At 60.5% G+C, this 15,989-nt stretch overlaps 1 protein-coding gene across 2 annotated transcripts; it reads right to left on the reverse strand.

Moving 5' to 3' along the window:
* Positions 1 to 930: 930 nt before the first annotated feature.
* CBX4 (chromobox 4) lies at positions 931 to 8,398 on the reverse strand. Of its 2 annotated transcripts, XM_081575735.1 has the most exons (6): positions 7,109 to 7,180; positions 6,903 to 7,024; positions 6,719 to 6,762; positions 5,506 to 5,571; positions 3,360 to 3,426; positions 931 to 3,114 (listed from the first exon to the last, which is right to left on the reverse strand). In XM_081575735.1, exons 2-6 carry the CDS (start codon positions 6,969 to 6,971, stop codon positions 1,705 to 1,707), a joined length of 1,656 nt encoding a protein of 551 aa, XP_081431861.1. In that variant the 5' UTR covers positions 6,972 to 7,024; positions 7,109 to 7,180; the 3' UTR covers positions 931 to 1,704. The 2 variants fall into 2 exon arrangements, with proteins under 2 accessions (XP_081431861.1, XP_081431860.1); XM_081575734.1 differs by having other exon boundaries at positions 6,903 to 8,398.
* Positions 8,399 to 15,989: the final 7,591 nt, after the last annotated feature.

The following is a 15,989-nucleotide window of genomic DNA, read 5'->3' on the forward strand; positions in this document are numbered from 1 at the left end:
GGAGCGGCACCTCGGAGTTCGGCCCACTCCCCTCGTTCCCTGGGGACCCTTAACCCCTTCCTGCGTGGGGAAACCAGGGGCCCCTGCCTAGCCACCCAAAGGAGGATGGGTGAGATGGGGTCCCACATTTTCCTGCTCACTCAGGAAGCGGGGACCGGCAAGGCCTTGCTCTCGCAGGCCTTTTCCCCCTCCCACAACCCATCTACCTCGCGGGAAGCCCCCCACCCCCTGCCTCAGCCGCGTTCGCGGCGCCTCCAGTCGCGGCTTCTGGCCTGGTGGTTTCCGGGGAGAGAGCCTGGCAGAGAAAGAGCCTCGGCAGCTTCCTCGGTGGGGCGGGGCCAGCGATGGCAGCAAGGGACGCTGGAGAGGGTGGGAGGGTCCCCTCCCTGCGGAACCTGCCCTACCGGGCAGAGATTATTAGGAAGGAACACCCCTGCCGCACCAGGGCCAGCGCCAGGGTGTGTTGCGTCCTGGGGGGTGGGGGGCAAAAATCAGCAGGTGCCGGGTGGGCTTGGCGCGGGGAGGGGGTTAGTCCCACCCACGTCTCCGTGCAGCTCGAGCACCCGTGCACCCCTCCCCCCACGATGCAGATCCCGGGTTTGCCCGCGCGGTGGGCAGCCAAGGCCCAAAGACTCTTGAGAGCGGGGGCGACGCCAGCACAGCCCCCCCGCAGGAATTCCCCTCTCCTTTGGAGAGCCTCTCGACTTCCGGGGAGCGGGGTCACTCCCCGGGTGCAGGCGCCTCTGCTCGCGAAACCAGTTCACTTTGCTTTTGCAAAAGTTTATCGCAGAATGCGATAGGTCCTCCCACCCCCATTCCCCCGCCGGACCTAAGGCGGAAGTAGGGTGCGGAGAGGGGTCCAGCCGCCTCCCACCCGCCCCCCACCCAAGTTTCTGACGTTCCCTCTTAGCTAATCTCAAACAGCGAAAGTGCACCTTCAACATCTCCATTTAATATTTACATTCAAGCAGGTAATAATTGGAAGCTTATAGTTTAGACATTTCTAGTAGCAGCAGTTTCTAGAGAGCTCGTTTAGCCTTTTAACAAACTTTTTTTTTTTGTTTTGCACATAGAAACAACACATCCATGTGTACAGTATCAAAAAATATATACCAAGGTTACTGGTATTGCAGTTCCTGGAAGGGGAGGAAATGAAATCAACCGAAATACTGAATGAACGGGTAGAAAGGCCAACAGAAAATAGTTCGTCTGATATAGAATATAACATGATCTAGAGGAAACTCCATAAATCTAGGTTTTTATATTTCAATATATAAATACCTACAAATAAATATATATATATCAGCCCGAAGGGGGTGGTGGGCCTTTTGAGCTCAAACAATACATTTCAATATAACACCACGTACAAACGGGAGTAAAGTCTGCACTTGACAAGTTAGCACGGTTAAAATATAATACTATAACTCTTAGACCGCCGCGAGTGGCTGCCCTGTCAGTCTCAGAGGTCCACAAGAGAGGGGGTGCGGCAGATGAGGGCGAGACCCGCAGGCACGGTGTGGAAGGTGCCAGGGTGGGCCGGGCGCTCCAGCCAAGACCCGGCAGAGGGACGCGGTTGCCGCGGCTTCGGGCGTCTTCACGCTGGGGCCCGGCTGGAGCTCCCGCAGTTGCAGAGAGGAGTCCGCCCCCAGGCCCCAGGTGTTAAGCCCCAGAGGGTGAAGCGCTTCCTCTTCCGACGCCCTTCGGCTACACCGTCACGTACTCCTTGAACGTGACGGTGAGGCAGTTCGCAGTGACGTCGGTGATAATTATATTCCCAAAGAAGGGCTTGAACTCGCTCAGGGACTCCTCGGGTTCGTCCTGGGCCTCGGTCAGAGGCTTCTCGGCCGCTGTTGCGGGCGCAGCAGCCACCACCGCGGTCGCGGGCGCCTCGGGCTTCACCTGGAGGGCGCTGGGCGGCTCCCCGGCCTCGCTGCGCGTCTTGACGCAGCGCAAGTCTATGGGTTCGTCTAGGTCCGAGTCCAGCAGGATGACCTCCGGCTGCGGGAGGGCAGCGGCGGGGGGCACGTCCGCAGGGCGCTCCGCGGCGGGGCTGCCCCCCAGGCAGGTGGGGGTGCTGATGCTGCGCGCCGTCAGACGCTTCTTGCAGGGCTCTCGCTCGCCGTGGGTCTCGGAGAGGCAGCGCTTGCGCGCGTGGGAGAGATTTAGGTCTACGGCGTGGTGATGGTGGTGGTGGTGGTGGTGGTGGTGGTGATGGTGGGAGGGCGGGTGTGTGCTGCGGGCCGGGTCCCAGGCCAGCAGGTCGGGCTTGGTAGTGAGCTGCAGAGGCTGTTCGCCGAAGGCCTCCTTGGTCGGGGAGAGCTTGCGGGAGCCGGCCTCTTGGGACTGCGGGTCCCCGGTCCCCGGCGCCTCCTCCTCTCTCCTCTTGGAGGGCGTTTCCGCCTTCTTCTCCTCCGCCCCCGCGGCCTTTTTGAAAGTCCTGTCTGCCGGGGGGTGACGCTCCTCAGCAGCTCGTTTCTTGTGGCTAGGGGAGCGCGCCTCGCCCTCGGCTGCCTCCCCGGACTTAATCTTCACCGCCTGCATGCCGTTCTCCATGTACTTGCTCATCACGATCACGATGCGGCCATTCTTGTTCTTGTTTTTGACGATCTTCATCTTGCCCCCAATCCCGTTGCCCGTCACCGCCTCCTTGGGGGCCGGCGTCATCCCGTTAGGGGGACCCTTCTCGGAGCCCTTGCCTGGAGCCCCGGCCGCACCAGCCAGGGGCTTCACGGCTCCCAGGTAGCCCTTGGCCCCCCCGCCGTGGGGCCACTTATCGGGCGGGTGGCTCTTGGAGCCTAGGTCCGGGCAGGTGGGGCTGGGCGCCTCCTTGTGGCCGCCCTGGTACTGCAGGTCATACATTTTGGGGTCCGGCTGGTAGGGGTGGTGCTTCTTGCTGTTGAGCTGGTAGTAGTATTTGCCGCTCTTGCCTGGTGGTGGGGGCTTGCCCGCCCTCTCCTTGCTGTGTGGCTGGTACTGGTGGTGCTTCTTGCTGTTGAGCTCGTATTGGTGCCCCTGGCCCTTGCCCTGACCGCCCAGCTCCAGCTTGGCGCGGTTGTCAGCCGAGGAGTCCTGGAGTCCGGTCAGCACATTGGAACGACGGGCAAAGGTAGGTACCTGGGGGGACGGGGTGGTAATGGAGGGGAAGGTAAGAGGAGAGATAAGACCAGCCCTAGAGCAAGTCTCCAGCATCAGGAGTGTCCCAGTCCCTACCAGGTCGGGGAAGGGTGTGGGAGGTCAAGATGAAGCGGAATTGGGTGCTCCAGAGGAACTCCCCCCGACTTCCAAGCCTGGAGGCACCTCAGGTGGCAACGTCAAGGGAAAAAGTCGTGGTTGGCCCTGGGGCCCGGGAGTGTATTCACCTGCACCACCAGCGGTTTGGGCTTCGGCCCTCTCTTCCGGTATCCCATCAGCTGCTCCTGCCGTTCCCTGCAGAGAGGGAACAGAGGGCAGTGCTGTTAGCCTCAGCCACTTCCCCTCCTGCTATGCCCCTCCTGCGGCGACGCCTCCACTGTGGTGAGCCGTGAGGCCAACAAGAACTAGAAGGAACAAGGGCTCAGGGCAGAAGGTTGCCTCTACCGTCAGTTAGGCGCCTCAGTCCAGTTCCAGAGTGCCACTTTACCCCAGCACCAACCCTTATCTGCCCAAGGGGTCCTCTCCGAAGGCCCCCCCACCCCAGAGCCCTGAATCTTTGCCTGCAGCTTGGGACTGGGCAGCTTGGCACTGGTGCCCATAGCTTTGGGCCCGTGGCCCTGCACAAAACGCAGTGGGCTCGGGGGTCCAGGGGATGAAAAGAAGTCCAAATGAGGTGAGCGTCAACCGGGTGCCTCCCCGTCAGAGGCACGGGATGCTAATGACCTCATTAAGATTCAGATAACGAGTGCCGCCGGCAGAAGGGAGGACTCGTTTTCTTAAAGGCCAGGCACTAAACAGGGGGAGGGGCTGCGCCCTTGTTTACACAGCGGCAAATGAGCCAATTAGGGGCTGGGGGCGGGGGCCGGACACCGAGGCCAGGGCCTGGCCAGGTTCGCAGCCACCAGGTGAACCAGCTCTGGCACGGCCGGGGCGGAGCTGCTGGGCGGGGCGAAGCACAGAAGCACCGCCTCCTCGACGAGCCCGGGTTCCCAGCTTCCTTTGATTTCCAAATTATTAATCAAGCCCGTGGGCGGTGGCGCTGGTCAATACAGCTGTCAGGCTTTCGCTGGCAGCCTGGTGGAGGATGATCCGAAGTTGGGGGGAGGGTGGTCCTAGCACTGCCCAACCCTCCATAGCAGAAGCGAGTGCCTCTCCAGCGCTGGCCAAAGTTGCAGCCCATTCCAGACCCTAGGCACCCCTCTACCCTTGGGCTAACCCAGAGGAGTTCTGTCATGCCTGGGGGCCCGGGTTGGGGCCTGACTCCAAAGTTGCATGGCATTGCAACAGCCTGCGTTTTAAATCTTCGGGGATCCATTATGCAACATGGCATCAGCCGCTGACATGGTTACAGGCTGGTGAACTCCCAGGTGGAACCCGGGCAGGATCCCTTCTCGGCGCCCTCCTGCGTCAGGAGAGCAACTTCCCTGATGGTCGCTCCTTCCAAGGGGCTAGAGTTTACAGTTTTAGAGGCAAACGCGCCACAGGAAATAATGCAAAATAAAAGGGGGAGGGGGACTGGAAGGCCGTGGTGTGGCCCAGCTCCGCGGGCTCCTGCTGCTCCGCCCCTCCTCGATCGCCCTTCCCCCTTCTGTCCTCCCGAAACAGAGAACCACAGCCACCGGTGGTGAATCCAGCTGCAGCAGCTGCAGCGTGACAAGCATCTGTGCGCGCGACGAACCCCTCGTCAGAAGCCACCCCTCCACCACCAGGCAGTCCCCACCCCACAACCGGTGGGCCAAGCTCCCCCTGCCCTGAGAATGGGGGCCAGACCCACCAAGTAGCCTAGTGGGAGGTGTGAAGGGCACGCAGCTTCAGACAGAACCTGCCCCCTGTCGACCCCAAGCTCCCTGGGGGGTGAGGGTGGCAGCTTAAGGTCTTGTAAACTTTTCTCCAGTCCCCAACAGGTTAAGTTCAGTTCTGTGACGTCCGGTGGTTTCACAATGCCAGCTCCCTTGGAGCTGCCCCGAGAGCTGCCAGTGCCAAGCGGCCAGTGGCAGCAGGAAAGCAACACCTAGGCTCCGGGGGTGGGGCTCCAAGGTAGCCACGGGAGGGGGACCAGCAGGGAACCGAGGCGCAACCCCAACTTCTCCGCGCAGCTGTAGGGCCACCCGCAAGCGCCCTTCCCGCAGTTCCCCCAAACACAAGCCTCTCCTTCTCCGGGCCTGCCCCGCCCCCACCCCAAGCTGCAGCAACCGCCAAGGACGTTGGTTAGAGGAGCCGAGGCCCCAGTCGTGCCCGTTCAGACCCGGGGGAGGGGACTCCTGCCAGCCCCCCTCCCGGCCCTTTCCCCCTGTCCTGTTGCAGCGTTGGCCCACTCTCCCATTCCCATATACGGTCACGGCTGCCGGCGGCGGGTGCTTGGGGGACGCTCACCTGTTCTGGAAGGCGATCAGCAGCCGGGGATCCAGGATGTTCTCCTCGGGTTCCCACGTGTTATATCTTGCAAGGGAAAAGGGAGGGGGACACGGCGTAAAAAAAAAAACCGAGCCAGCTTTGTGGCCTCCAGGTGGGGAATGACATAAGGCCCTACTCTGTCTTCATGAACTGAAAGCTATTTAGCTGTGGATGTGGGGGGTGGAGAGTAAATTTCTGCAGGCCTGACACGGTCCCTGATACACCCTCCCCAAGTCAAAATAAACACACAAGGGCAGGAAGAAAGGGGAGGGGTAAGGAAAATGAAACTAGCAGTTTATTTTGCAGTTGTCAAGAATTTTAAGCATGTTACTGCGACATGTTCCAAAGCCACTTTGCTCACCAGGAACCCTGCGTGCAAAGCAGCCAAAATGCAAAGTCGCAGTCCCCTTCTCCTCTCCCCAGCCCCGAGTCTCCGAGAGGGCTTCAGCCATTCTCCATTTGACCCCTAATCCGATCACCGTCAGCCACGCGGCCCCCCCCCCACACCCCCTCGCGGCCCTGGAGCCCGCTGTCACGGACAAGCAACCCCCAAATACTCAGCAACACAAAAATATGCCTCTGTGTGTGTGTGTGTGAGTGTGTGTGCGTGTGTGTGCGTGTGCCTGCGCGTCTGTCTCCATCCGGTGCCTTCGCATTTCAAATTAAAAAAAAAAAAATTCCCCACCAAAAGCGCCGCAGTGACAGTTCCCAACATTTTCTGCCTTTTTTCTTCCTCTCCCTGCACCACTAGGAGGGAAGAGGCACACAATTGCATTTTCGTCGCTTTTTAATTTTTTTTTTTTTTGGTTTTGCAATATGGAGCCGTTCGGTGGAGGGAAAGGGGAAAGGAGCCATTTTCTGCTGCACATCAGTCAGTGCCTGCGCCCTCCCTCCCTCCGCCGGCCTCCCCGGCTCGGCCCCGCGTCTCTCCAGCTCCTCCGGCTCCTTTTAGTGCATAAATTAGTGATGGCATTTCCCGGAGAGCGGAGTACAACACAGGGCGCCCGGCTCGGGCTCGGCGGCTCGGCTTCCCCAGTGCCTGCCACCGACTTCCCCACCCCCTCCTCCCTCCACCCCACCTCCACCCCGCCTCCCGTCCGCTCCCCCCACCACCCCACCAGCCCGGCTGGTCCGGAGCCCGGGAGCCCCGCGCCTCGGCACCAGGCTCCTCCGCCCCTCGGCCGCTACTTACTTGGGGGACCAGCCTCTCCATTTCACCAGATACTCCACTCTGCCCTGAGGGGGGGAAGAGACAGCACTCCATCAGCTTCCGCGGGATCCCCGGCCCCGGCCCGCAGCCTCCCCACCCCCCTCCCCGCGGGCTGCTCCCGCTGCCGCTCCCCCGCCGCCTCGCCGCCGCCCCCGCGCCGCCCTACCTTGCGGATCCGCTTCTTCTCGATGCTCTCCACCGCGAAGACGTGCTCGCCAACAGCTGGCAGCTCCATGGCCGAACCGGAGCGCGCCGGGGCGCGGGCGGCCGGCGCGGTTGCAGACGCTGCTGGCTCCCGCCGGCGCCCCGCTGCCGCCCCGGCCGAGGAGACCCTGCCGCCCGCGCCGCCGCCGCCGCCGCCGCCGCTGCCGCCGCTCGTCCTGCACAGCCCGGCCGCCTGCCGCTGCCCGCGCCCGCCCCGGCTCCCGGCTCGCGCTCGCTGAGACAACTGAGCCCGGGCCGCGGCTGCACAAGAACTCATGCAAATCCGGACGTCAGCGGGCGGGGCCTCGCCGGGCCCTGCTCGGCGTCAGGGGGCGGGCCGCGGCCGGGATTGGCGCAGCCCGGCCTACCCGAGGCCCCGGGCCTGGGCGGCGGGCGGGGCGGGGGGGATGGGGGAGGAGGAAGGGCGCGGGAGGGGGCCAGGAGGAGGAGGGCGCCGGGGAGGTGCAGGGGGAGGGATCGTAGAGCCTGGGAGAGGAACGCTGGAGGGAGGGAACGGGACCCGGCCGGAGAGAGGTGTGTCGGCGGGGGGCCGAGGCTGGGGTGAAGAGCCTGGCGGGGCCGCGAGGGTCTGGCTGCGACCCCTCGCCTGCGGCCTAACGCTTTGGCCTGCCCCCTTCGCCTCTCATTCTCAGAGTGCATTGCCCGGGGACCCCTGCCGGGGGCCACGGGAGCATCCACTGCAGTTTCCATTTGCACCGAATTGCGTCATGTGCAGACTCCCAGGGGGTCGCCGGCAGGGGGCGGAATCGGAGCCAGGGCAGCTCGCGCCCCCCACCCCCGGGTCCCGCCGCTCCGCCTCGCCCCGCCCCACGAGGCTGAGGGCATTTAGGAAGGCGAGGAATGGAAGAGAAAGGATAGGGAGGAGAGAGAGGACTGGGTGCAAAGGATCGCCAGGGAGAAGAACGCCGAGAGGAGAAAGGAGATAGAGGAGCAGCCAGCCTGGGCCCCTAGAGCTCAAGAACCCTACCAAAGCGTTCTCGATCCCACCCCGAATCCTGCTGGGCTCCTAATTTACCCTTAGCACTGTCTTTGGCGGGGCAAGGGCGGGAGGTCCAGTTTCCAGCAGCAACCCCCACCACCACCCCACGGCCAACACGGCGTGAGGCAGGGAGGACAAAGAGGGGACGAAGAGGATGTCCAGGTCTACTTGGGGGCCAGAGAGGACTTGGTGGAGTCCCAGGAAGGGCTCGAAAAGAGGAGGCAGGGAAGGCCAAGAAAGGGTTGAAACTGAGCCGGGCACAGCGGAGTCGCACGAAAGGGAGGTGAATGGAATGGCCGAGGAGCCAAGCGCTGGTCACGAATTCGCGCTCCCTGGTCCCCGGCCGGCAGCCGCGGCCGAGCCGAGGCCCTCCCGACCCGGCCGTAGAAGCCGCCGAGTGTGAAGTTTAGCACCTCCGGCGGCGAGACGGCGCGTTCCGGCGTGCAGCTCCGGCGTCCGGCTGGGGGAGCTGCTGCGCCCCACGCAGCCTCCCGAGGGCGCCGCCCGCGGGGCCGCGAGCTCTGTGGGGTCGGAGTGAGAAGGGAGGGGACCTGGAGAGGGGGCAGGGCGACCCGAGTGACAGGGGCAGGGGCGCGCGCGCCCCGGGGGTGTGTCCGGGCCCCCGGCTCCAGGCCCTTGAAGGACCGGCAGCAGGAAGCTTGCGCAATCTCTTGGCTGAGCGTCCGTGGAAGAAAGGAAAGGAGCAAAAGCCGAGCGAGAGTGGAACGAGCGAGGGGGGCGGGCAAAGAGCCATCCGGGTCTCCGCTCCCGCCCTGACACAAGTCCCGGAATGCTGGGTGGGGAATGAGCCTGGGCTCGAGCGAGCGGGGGGAGGGGCGAGGTGCGGAAGCGAACCCCCCAAAGCCTGCTTTGGGCTCCTTTTCTCCCAGGAATCCAGGAGAAGCCTGGAAATGGTCTGGTGTTTCGGGACGCACACATGGACTCCACCATTTCACCACCATCTCGCAGCTCCCGTGGCTTGGAGGCTTCTGCTGTCCTGGCGGCCGCTGCCCAAGCCTGGAGGGGTTCGGTGGGTGGGGGGGTCGCGGGGATCCCTTCTCGGCTGCCCCAGAGAGGGGCTCAGTCTGCAGCGACTGTCCTCTGACAAGCTTGAGGCACAAACACAAGATTTCCCGAGATGGTGTTGGGGGGCGTCCCTGCCTGGGTGGGCGCGAAGCCTTCCTGTAGTCCTGGGGGAAGGGGGCTCTCTGCGTTTATAGAAGCTGGGAGGGAGAAGCAGGAAAAGGTTTTCCTCCTCCTGTTGTGTTTTGAGCTTTTTCCTGACCCTCGTGTCCAGGGCGAGGAGCTCTCGTGTGGGACAACTTGACCGTAGAAGGAGAAGGGTCCCTGAAGTTGGCGGAGGAAGCGCTGTCAGCGCGACAGTCACTGTTTCGAACTGAGCCTGCCAAACTGCCAGGCCGTCGGCAATGTCAGTCTGTCGGGAGATCTGGAGCGACCTCGTCCAGGACAGTCCCTTCGTCCAGGGAGGGTCTGAGCTTCCCGACACTCTGCCGGCCCCCTCGCTAGAAAACCCCCCGAAAATTTTTTCCAATGGGTGTTTCCGAGGCGTCCCGGGCAGGGGGGCGCCGAGGGAGGGCGAGCGGCCGCTGCAGCCTCCGCGCCGCCAGGGGCGTCGGACTCCGCAGGCAACGGCTCAGCTCGCTCCGCCCGCGCCCCTCCGGGGCCCACGCTCGGGATCTCGGGGGCCACGCGGTGGCACCCGGTGCCCCGACGGCGAATTTGCGCAGGAGCCGGGCTGGCCCAGCTGCCGAGCTGAGGAGGATGGGTGGCTCCCGCCGGCCAACACGGCGGGTCTTTTCTGGAGCTGCCGGTGTGACTGTGCGAGCAGCCGCAGGCTCCCCAACACGTCGGGAGGGGACGCCCAGAAGCTCCTCTGAAGCCCCGGGAGTCCCCGGCCGCCCCCGCTCCCGGCTTGAAAAGTGACCGAAATACACAAGCCGAACCCCGGAACTCGCGTGGTTGTTTCTTTCGTCCTGGTGGGTGGGTGGGCCAACGTGGAGAGAGGCCGACTCCCCGAGCCTCAGCCTCGTCTCACAGACCAGCCCTAGACCACCGCTCACCTGCCGGCGGGTGTGGGGCGGAGCTCAGGTCCGCGGGGCTGCGAATGGGCTGCGGGGAGAAGGAAGGGACAGAAGCTGAGGGGTGGGGAACGGTGAGCCCTCGAAGCTCCCCTGCTGTGCCCTGCAAGCCCCTCCTGGGAAATCTCCCGTGGGGCCTCCCCTACCATCCCACCCCATCTTGGCCCCTCCGAGGGAATCGCAGACAAGCGGAGCTCTAAATACGGGATTCCCAAAACCTTCAGCTGGGGCCCCTGCCTCCGACCCGGGATATCCCGAGCCCTCGGGGAACCCCGGAGAAGCCTGCGCTTTTGACGCTGCCCCTTCCAGCTGGAGGCAAATCGCATCCCCTGGTTCCCCTGAAGGGCAGAAGTACTATGGGTGCCACCTCTGGCTGGGGCCCCTAGGGGCCCTGAAGGGCCTCAAGAGAGGAGCGGTGCTTTTTGAGGAGCTCAGGCTCCCGCCCCGAGGGCAGAGGGCCAGAAGAGCGGACCCTGGAGCAGCCTGGAAAATTTTAACGGCCCTGGACCCGAGGGTGGGTCATTGACAATTCGGGTCCCCAAGGGCCCTGACCCATGCCAACTCGGGGAAAGAAACGACTTCTTAAAGAAACTCTCTCTGAATGGACGCTCTCTGCCAGGAGATGCCACTACCCGCCCACGGAGCCCAGGTCTGGGCTCTGCCCGGAAGGGGCCGCCTGTGACTTCCCCAGCGAGTCCCCCACTAAGAAAGCTCTCTAGTTAGTGTGACTTTTTAGGCCCCCAGAGGTGGATTTTGAGTAGCTGAGGGAGAATTTACTAGCAACGTCTACAAAATCTGCCCAGGCATCGACTAGAGTTCATTTCTCTCCTCTGTTCTTAGTAGGGGAACTTGTCTTTGACTTCAGCTCTGGCATATGTAATTTTGCATTTTAGCGCTGGTTTTGGGGGAGCTGGCCTGGTGGGACTGTGTATGTGTGTGTGTGGGGGGGAGTTGTTATTGATGGCGGTGAGGAGAGCAGGGAGGCAGTGTGGGAGCCCGGAACGCTGCCCCGTGCACCTTCTCCGAGGGATGACTTTGTCCCTAAGGGGTGCCCCTCCGCCCTCTGAGGCCCCACACCCATGTTTCTGCTCTTTGTCGCACCGCCCGCCAAGGGTCGGCTTTCATCTCGGTGGTGAAGCCCCTGACGCCCCCGCGTCCCTCCGCAGAGAGCCGCTGGGAGCTGGAGCTGGGGTTCTAGGTGGGAGGGCCAGGCAGGGTGAACCGGCGGGGAACGGATCTGGCGCGCTGCAAGGTCGTGGCCCCTTGGGGCAAGCCTTGGGGCCACACTGACCGCCGCAGGGCCGCGCCTCCGCACTGCGGCACGCAGGGGTCGCCGGCGCCGAAGCTGGAAGCGTCGTTTTCTACGACGTCGGCTGGTCCACCCCCTCCCAACGTCAGGGCAGCTTCCCAGGTTCGCTAGGAGAAGCCCACTCAGCCCCCGTCCCAAGCTCGGTCGCAGGGCTCCAGCCCGCCTGGAGATAGGCGCCCCCAGGATCCATATTTCAAATATGATCTTTGGTGTCGCTTCCACCGCCTGCCGCCGCCGCCGCGCACACATAACAGCCTCTGCGTGCTGTGTGTTCTTCATTTGGGGTTCGTTTCCCCAAGGACTCCCCGCGAGTCTCCTGTGCCTACGAGGTTCTCCCCACTCACACTCGCCCCTGCGTTTTGCTCTCGGGTGCTTCTATTGCGCCCCCCAAACCCTGCGGGGCCCACACACAAGGCAGATTTCTTTCTTTTCTTTTTCCAACCAAGAGCTGCTGCAGCAAACCCGGGAATAAAATTAAAATCTCCAGGCGCACCCCGAAGTGGTAGTCAGCCGAAGCGTAACTGCTACCCCACCCTCCCCCCAGCCCAGTGCGCGCCCCCGTCCCGGCCTCGCGGCGCGCCGAGGGTTAAGCGCGCGCAGGAGTGGGTAGTTGGCGATGGAGGAGGAGCGGGGGTGGGGTGCCGAGCGCCGCGGCCGGGGAAGCTGGGCTGGCTCTCCTCCCCCCTCCTCGCCCCCGTCAACCCTGGAGTAGCAAGGCCGGAGCGATCGGAAGGAGCCGGTCGGTCTCCGCCTTCGCGGCTGGCCTGGAGCCGGGTCCGGCCGCGGCCCGCAACCGCGAGGACGCTGCTCCGAGGCCGCGTCCTGCGTAGCCCGGGCGGGGGAGGGGGCGGTAGCTCCGGAGCCGCGGCCGCGCGTCGCCAGCCAGCCGATCGATCCCCGGGGGCCAGAGCGCGGCGAGCTCCGCTGGACACCTGGGGCGGGGGTGTCCCTGCAGGATCAAAGGGAGAACGGAGGGGGTGCTCAGGGATCCGGTGACCGTGGGATGGCGGCCGGGAGGGCCCAGCCAGAGCATAGTTCTGCCTGTGCTGCGGGGGCCAAGGGCTAGGGGCGGGTGGTAACGCCTCGGGCACCCCCTCCAAATCCCATATTGTCTGTATTGGGGCCGGCTTTGACCACTTCCGGAGCTGAATCTGGCTGCCCTGAAACTTGGTCCCTCCACGTCCGGGTTCCCACCCCACCCCCACTCCCGACGACAAGGTCGTCGGACGTGGTCACCTAGTCCATTTCCTCCTCGCCCCGCCCTCCTGAAATGAATCCTGGTAGAAAACGGTGGGTGTCTCTGCGACCCCACCTCCAGAAAGAACCCCCGGGTTTGTCCAAGAAGTCCTCCTGTCCAGCTTCTTCCGGAGGATCGTTTCTTGTGATTGTCCCGGAGGACCCCCAGGGAGTCCCCTTCGGTTCCGGGGGACCCCGGCCGCGGCCTCACCTGCCTGCTCCAGGTGCCTGGGCGGGGCCGGGGCAGGGGCACCGAGGAGCCTGCACTTGCTACGCCCTCCCCTAGGGGGCGGGCTCCCCTTGGGCTGGCTGGCAGCTGGGGCCTGCCAGAGCTGGCTGCCCTCCGCCCCGTTACCCACGCCCCCCTAGCCCCACCTCCCCCGGAGTGGGATGGTGATGTACACGTGGGGCGAAGTGCGGGTCTCACGGCTGCAGGGGATGAGCAGAGGAGCCTCGCGCCCCCTGCTTCTGGCACAGCCCCACCCCTTGGCTGCGAGGCTGCTGCCTGCCCAACCAGCAACAACCGGCCCCAGAACGACTCTAAGCTTTAGGAACCCCCCTGCACACTCAGGACTAAACACTACCCAGTGGTCAAGGCCATTGTTTCCCAAACGGACCCCTTGCTCAGTGCCCTTTCACTCACAGAGAGAAGTCGACAGGAGGAGCATATATACTTTTTTTTTTTTCGATTTGAGGTTTTTAAAGGAAATCTCAGGTCAAGAGCATCACAAAGCCCCTGATCTACTATCAAAGGGCCAATAAGAAATAAACTGATATTACAGTGCAGATTTCCCCAGAGAGCCAGCTGGCTTCATGTTGGACCTGGGGGAGGGGCGGTGGGGGGATAGAGTAGAAACCCCACCAGGAACTCTCTTCCTTAAACTGAGGTTCAGTAAAAAATAAAAATAAAAGTTGTCTTGGCTGACAAATGCCACCCTTAAAAATGCCCTGACAACTTCCCTGTAAGGGATACTCCCCTTGGTTGCTGACTGGGAAAGAGAATAAAACCCCAAGAGATGTCCTGGGAAGGGGGAAGGGACCCCCAAGTCCTCTCCTCTGATGGAGACAGTAGCCTTGAGAAAGGCAGGAGCTGAGTTGGAATGTGTCAAGATTATTTATAATCGCTGAAGTCCCAAATAAAGTTCAGTATTTAATTTTTACTGGGCTTAGACAGACTGATGGAAGAAGGAATATGGGGAGGGTGGCTATATGAATATGGGGTTAATGAAGGGCATGAGTGGGCCCACACAAGCCAGCCAGCTACGTGCTTCTGGGTAGGGTCACTTCTCTATAAGGCTGGGAAGGCTCAGTGCCAGGGCCCACAATACTTTTAAGGGTCCACAAAAGTATTCTAATTTCTTTTTGTTATTGTTTTAAAATTGTAGTTAGTTAGTGTTAGTCAGTCAGTCATGTCCGACATTTTGTGACCCCATGGACTATAGTCTGCCAGGTTCCTCTGTCCATGGGATTCTCCAGGCCAGAATACTGGAATGAGTAGCCATTCCCTTCTACAGGGGATCTTCCCAACCCAGGGATTGAACCTGGGTCTCCTGCACTGGAGACAGATTCTTTGCCATCTGAGCCACTAGGGAAGCCCTAAAATTGTGGTAAAATATACCACGTATATTTATGTATACATGTAGAAACAAAAATTTACCACTCTAACCATTTTAAGTGTTCTGTGGCATTAAATACATTCACATTGTTGTGCAGCCATCACCCCCATCCATCTCCAGAATTGTTCATCTTCACAAATTGGAACTCTAACCATTAACCAACAACTCCTCCTTCTGTTCCTCCCAGTCCCTGACAACAACTGTTCTACTTTCTGTCTCTGTGAATTTGACTGCTTTGTTTTTTATGTAAGCGGAATCATCCAGTGTTGGTCCTTTTGTGTCTGGCTTATTTCATTTAACATAATGTCTTTGAGATTCATCCATGTTGTAGTATGTGTCAGAATTTCTTTCCTTTTTAAGGCTGAATTATCTTCCACTGTATGTATATCTAATTTCTTTTAAAATCAGAAAGAAAAAAAGCTTAAGTTCAAGAAAATGTTTTAATGTAGAATATTAATGTGTTCATCTTTATACCAATGCAGTTATAAACTATAATTTTTAACACTTTCCTTTTTTTTAATGGAGAAAGGAGTCCAAAAAGGCAAAAGCACCCTGGGCTCTTAGAATGTGGTCCTGCTTCTGGGAGAACTTTCAAGAATGGCATCTCTGCGGAGATTTGGTGAATGGGAACTACCAGCTCTCTCTGTGGATGGGTTCAGTTGCCTCAGTTGTTGGCTTGGGGCTGATGGCACTGGAGAGTTCAGAACATTGATCTGCACGTGTGGCCTACTATCTATAGGCATCCTTGGGCTACTTCTCGGTTTAGAGTGCAGGTTTCTGTCTGATGCTTCTGAAAAAGATAAAACAAGCAAACATGTAAAAGTAACAGGGAACACCAGGAAATAAAAACACAAGGCCTGCCTTTCTTCCCTTCTTTGATTTAAAGGGTTCAGTTCTACAGGGCTCAGAACCAGCTCTGGCTCTATGGATTCCTCCCGGATGTCCATCTGGCCTGTGTCAGCGAGTTGATTGCCTGCGATTTGACAGTAATGATTATAATGGGGTGATCTTGTATTCTTTGACGGATTCAGATCGAAAGGTTCAGAAATGGACCTGTGCCTCCCACCCCCACCTCCTTGCTTGACACTGATGTTTTCTTTGATTCCAAAGAAATAGCAGAGTCTCATGAAAGAAGATCCATATAGAGAAAGGGTCCTTTTTTTTTTAAACTTATTAGGGATTATAGGTTTCTTTTTCAGCCTGGAGACCAAAACAAATGCCATGGGAGACAAGAAATACTGCACAGGACCAGAGAAATGCCACCACAGAAACCTCGGTGGGAGAGAGGTCTTTCTCAGAATTTTGAAAACCAACTATAGCTATTCTGTGCATGGAGTAGCTGGGGATTGCTTTCTCCCACACATGCTGCTGATACAACTGCTTCATCTCCCCCTCAGTTACCCACCACTGGCAGTGATACTTTCCTGTTTACACTGAGCCTGCCTTCTGCCTTCTTTCTCCAGTAGGCCCTGACTGACAGACAGACAGATGGACCCAGATGCAATGCTGTGGGTGCTGAAGCTATTGAACCAAGGGTAATTTGTCCCCTGGTCACTTCCCACTTGCTTCTCAGCCTGACTCCTTGCTGACCAGCTTTTGCACATCGTTCAGGAATGACAAAGAAGCCCTGTGCTCCTCCGTGGGACCTGTGTGTGTCCTGGAGGACAGGTCCCAGCGCTGGGGCAGCTCTGGCTTTCAGAAGGGCCAGGCCAGTGTCTGCACAGTCTGCAGAGCTGGCGCTTGCTGTTTCTCAGACACATTGATTATGCTGTTTTCACAGTGCTCATTA

This window comes from Giraffa tippelskirchi, chromosome 3 (genome assembly GCF_054371585.1).
Source record: "Giraffa tippelskirchi isolate mGirTip1 chromosome 3, T2T-mGirTip1v1.2.pri, whole genome shotgun sequence".
Classification (NCBI taxonomy): Eukaryota; Metazoa; Chordata; class Mammalia; order Artiodactyla; family Giraffidae; genus Giraffa; species Giraffa tippelskirchi.

Excerpts from the sequence above, each read along its gene's own strand:
- CBX4 (XM_081575734.1), bottom strand. The coding sequence starts at position 7,217 with ATGAGTTCTTGTGCAGCCGCGGCCCGGGCTCAGTTGTCTCAGCGAGCG. Across the intron at positions 5,572-6,718 it reads TGGAGAGGCTGGTCCCCCAA|ATATAACACGTGGGAACCCG; the intron begins GTAAGTAGCGGC and ends TTCCCTTGCAAG. Across the intron at positions 3,427-5,505 it reads CTGATCGCCTTCCAGAACAG|GGAACGGCAGGAGCAGCTGA; the intron begins GTGAGCGTCCCC and ends CCCTCTCTGCAG.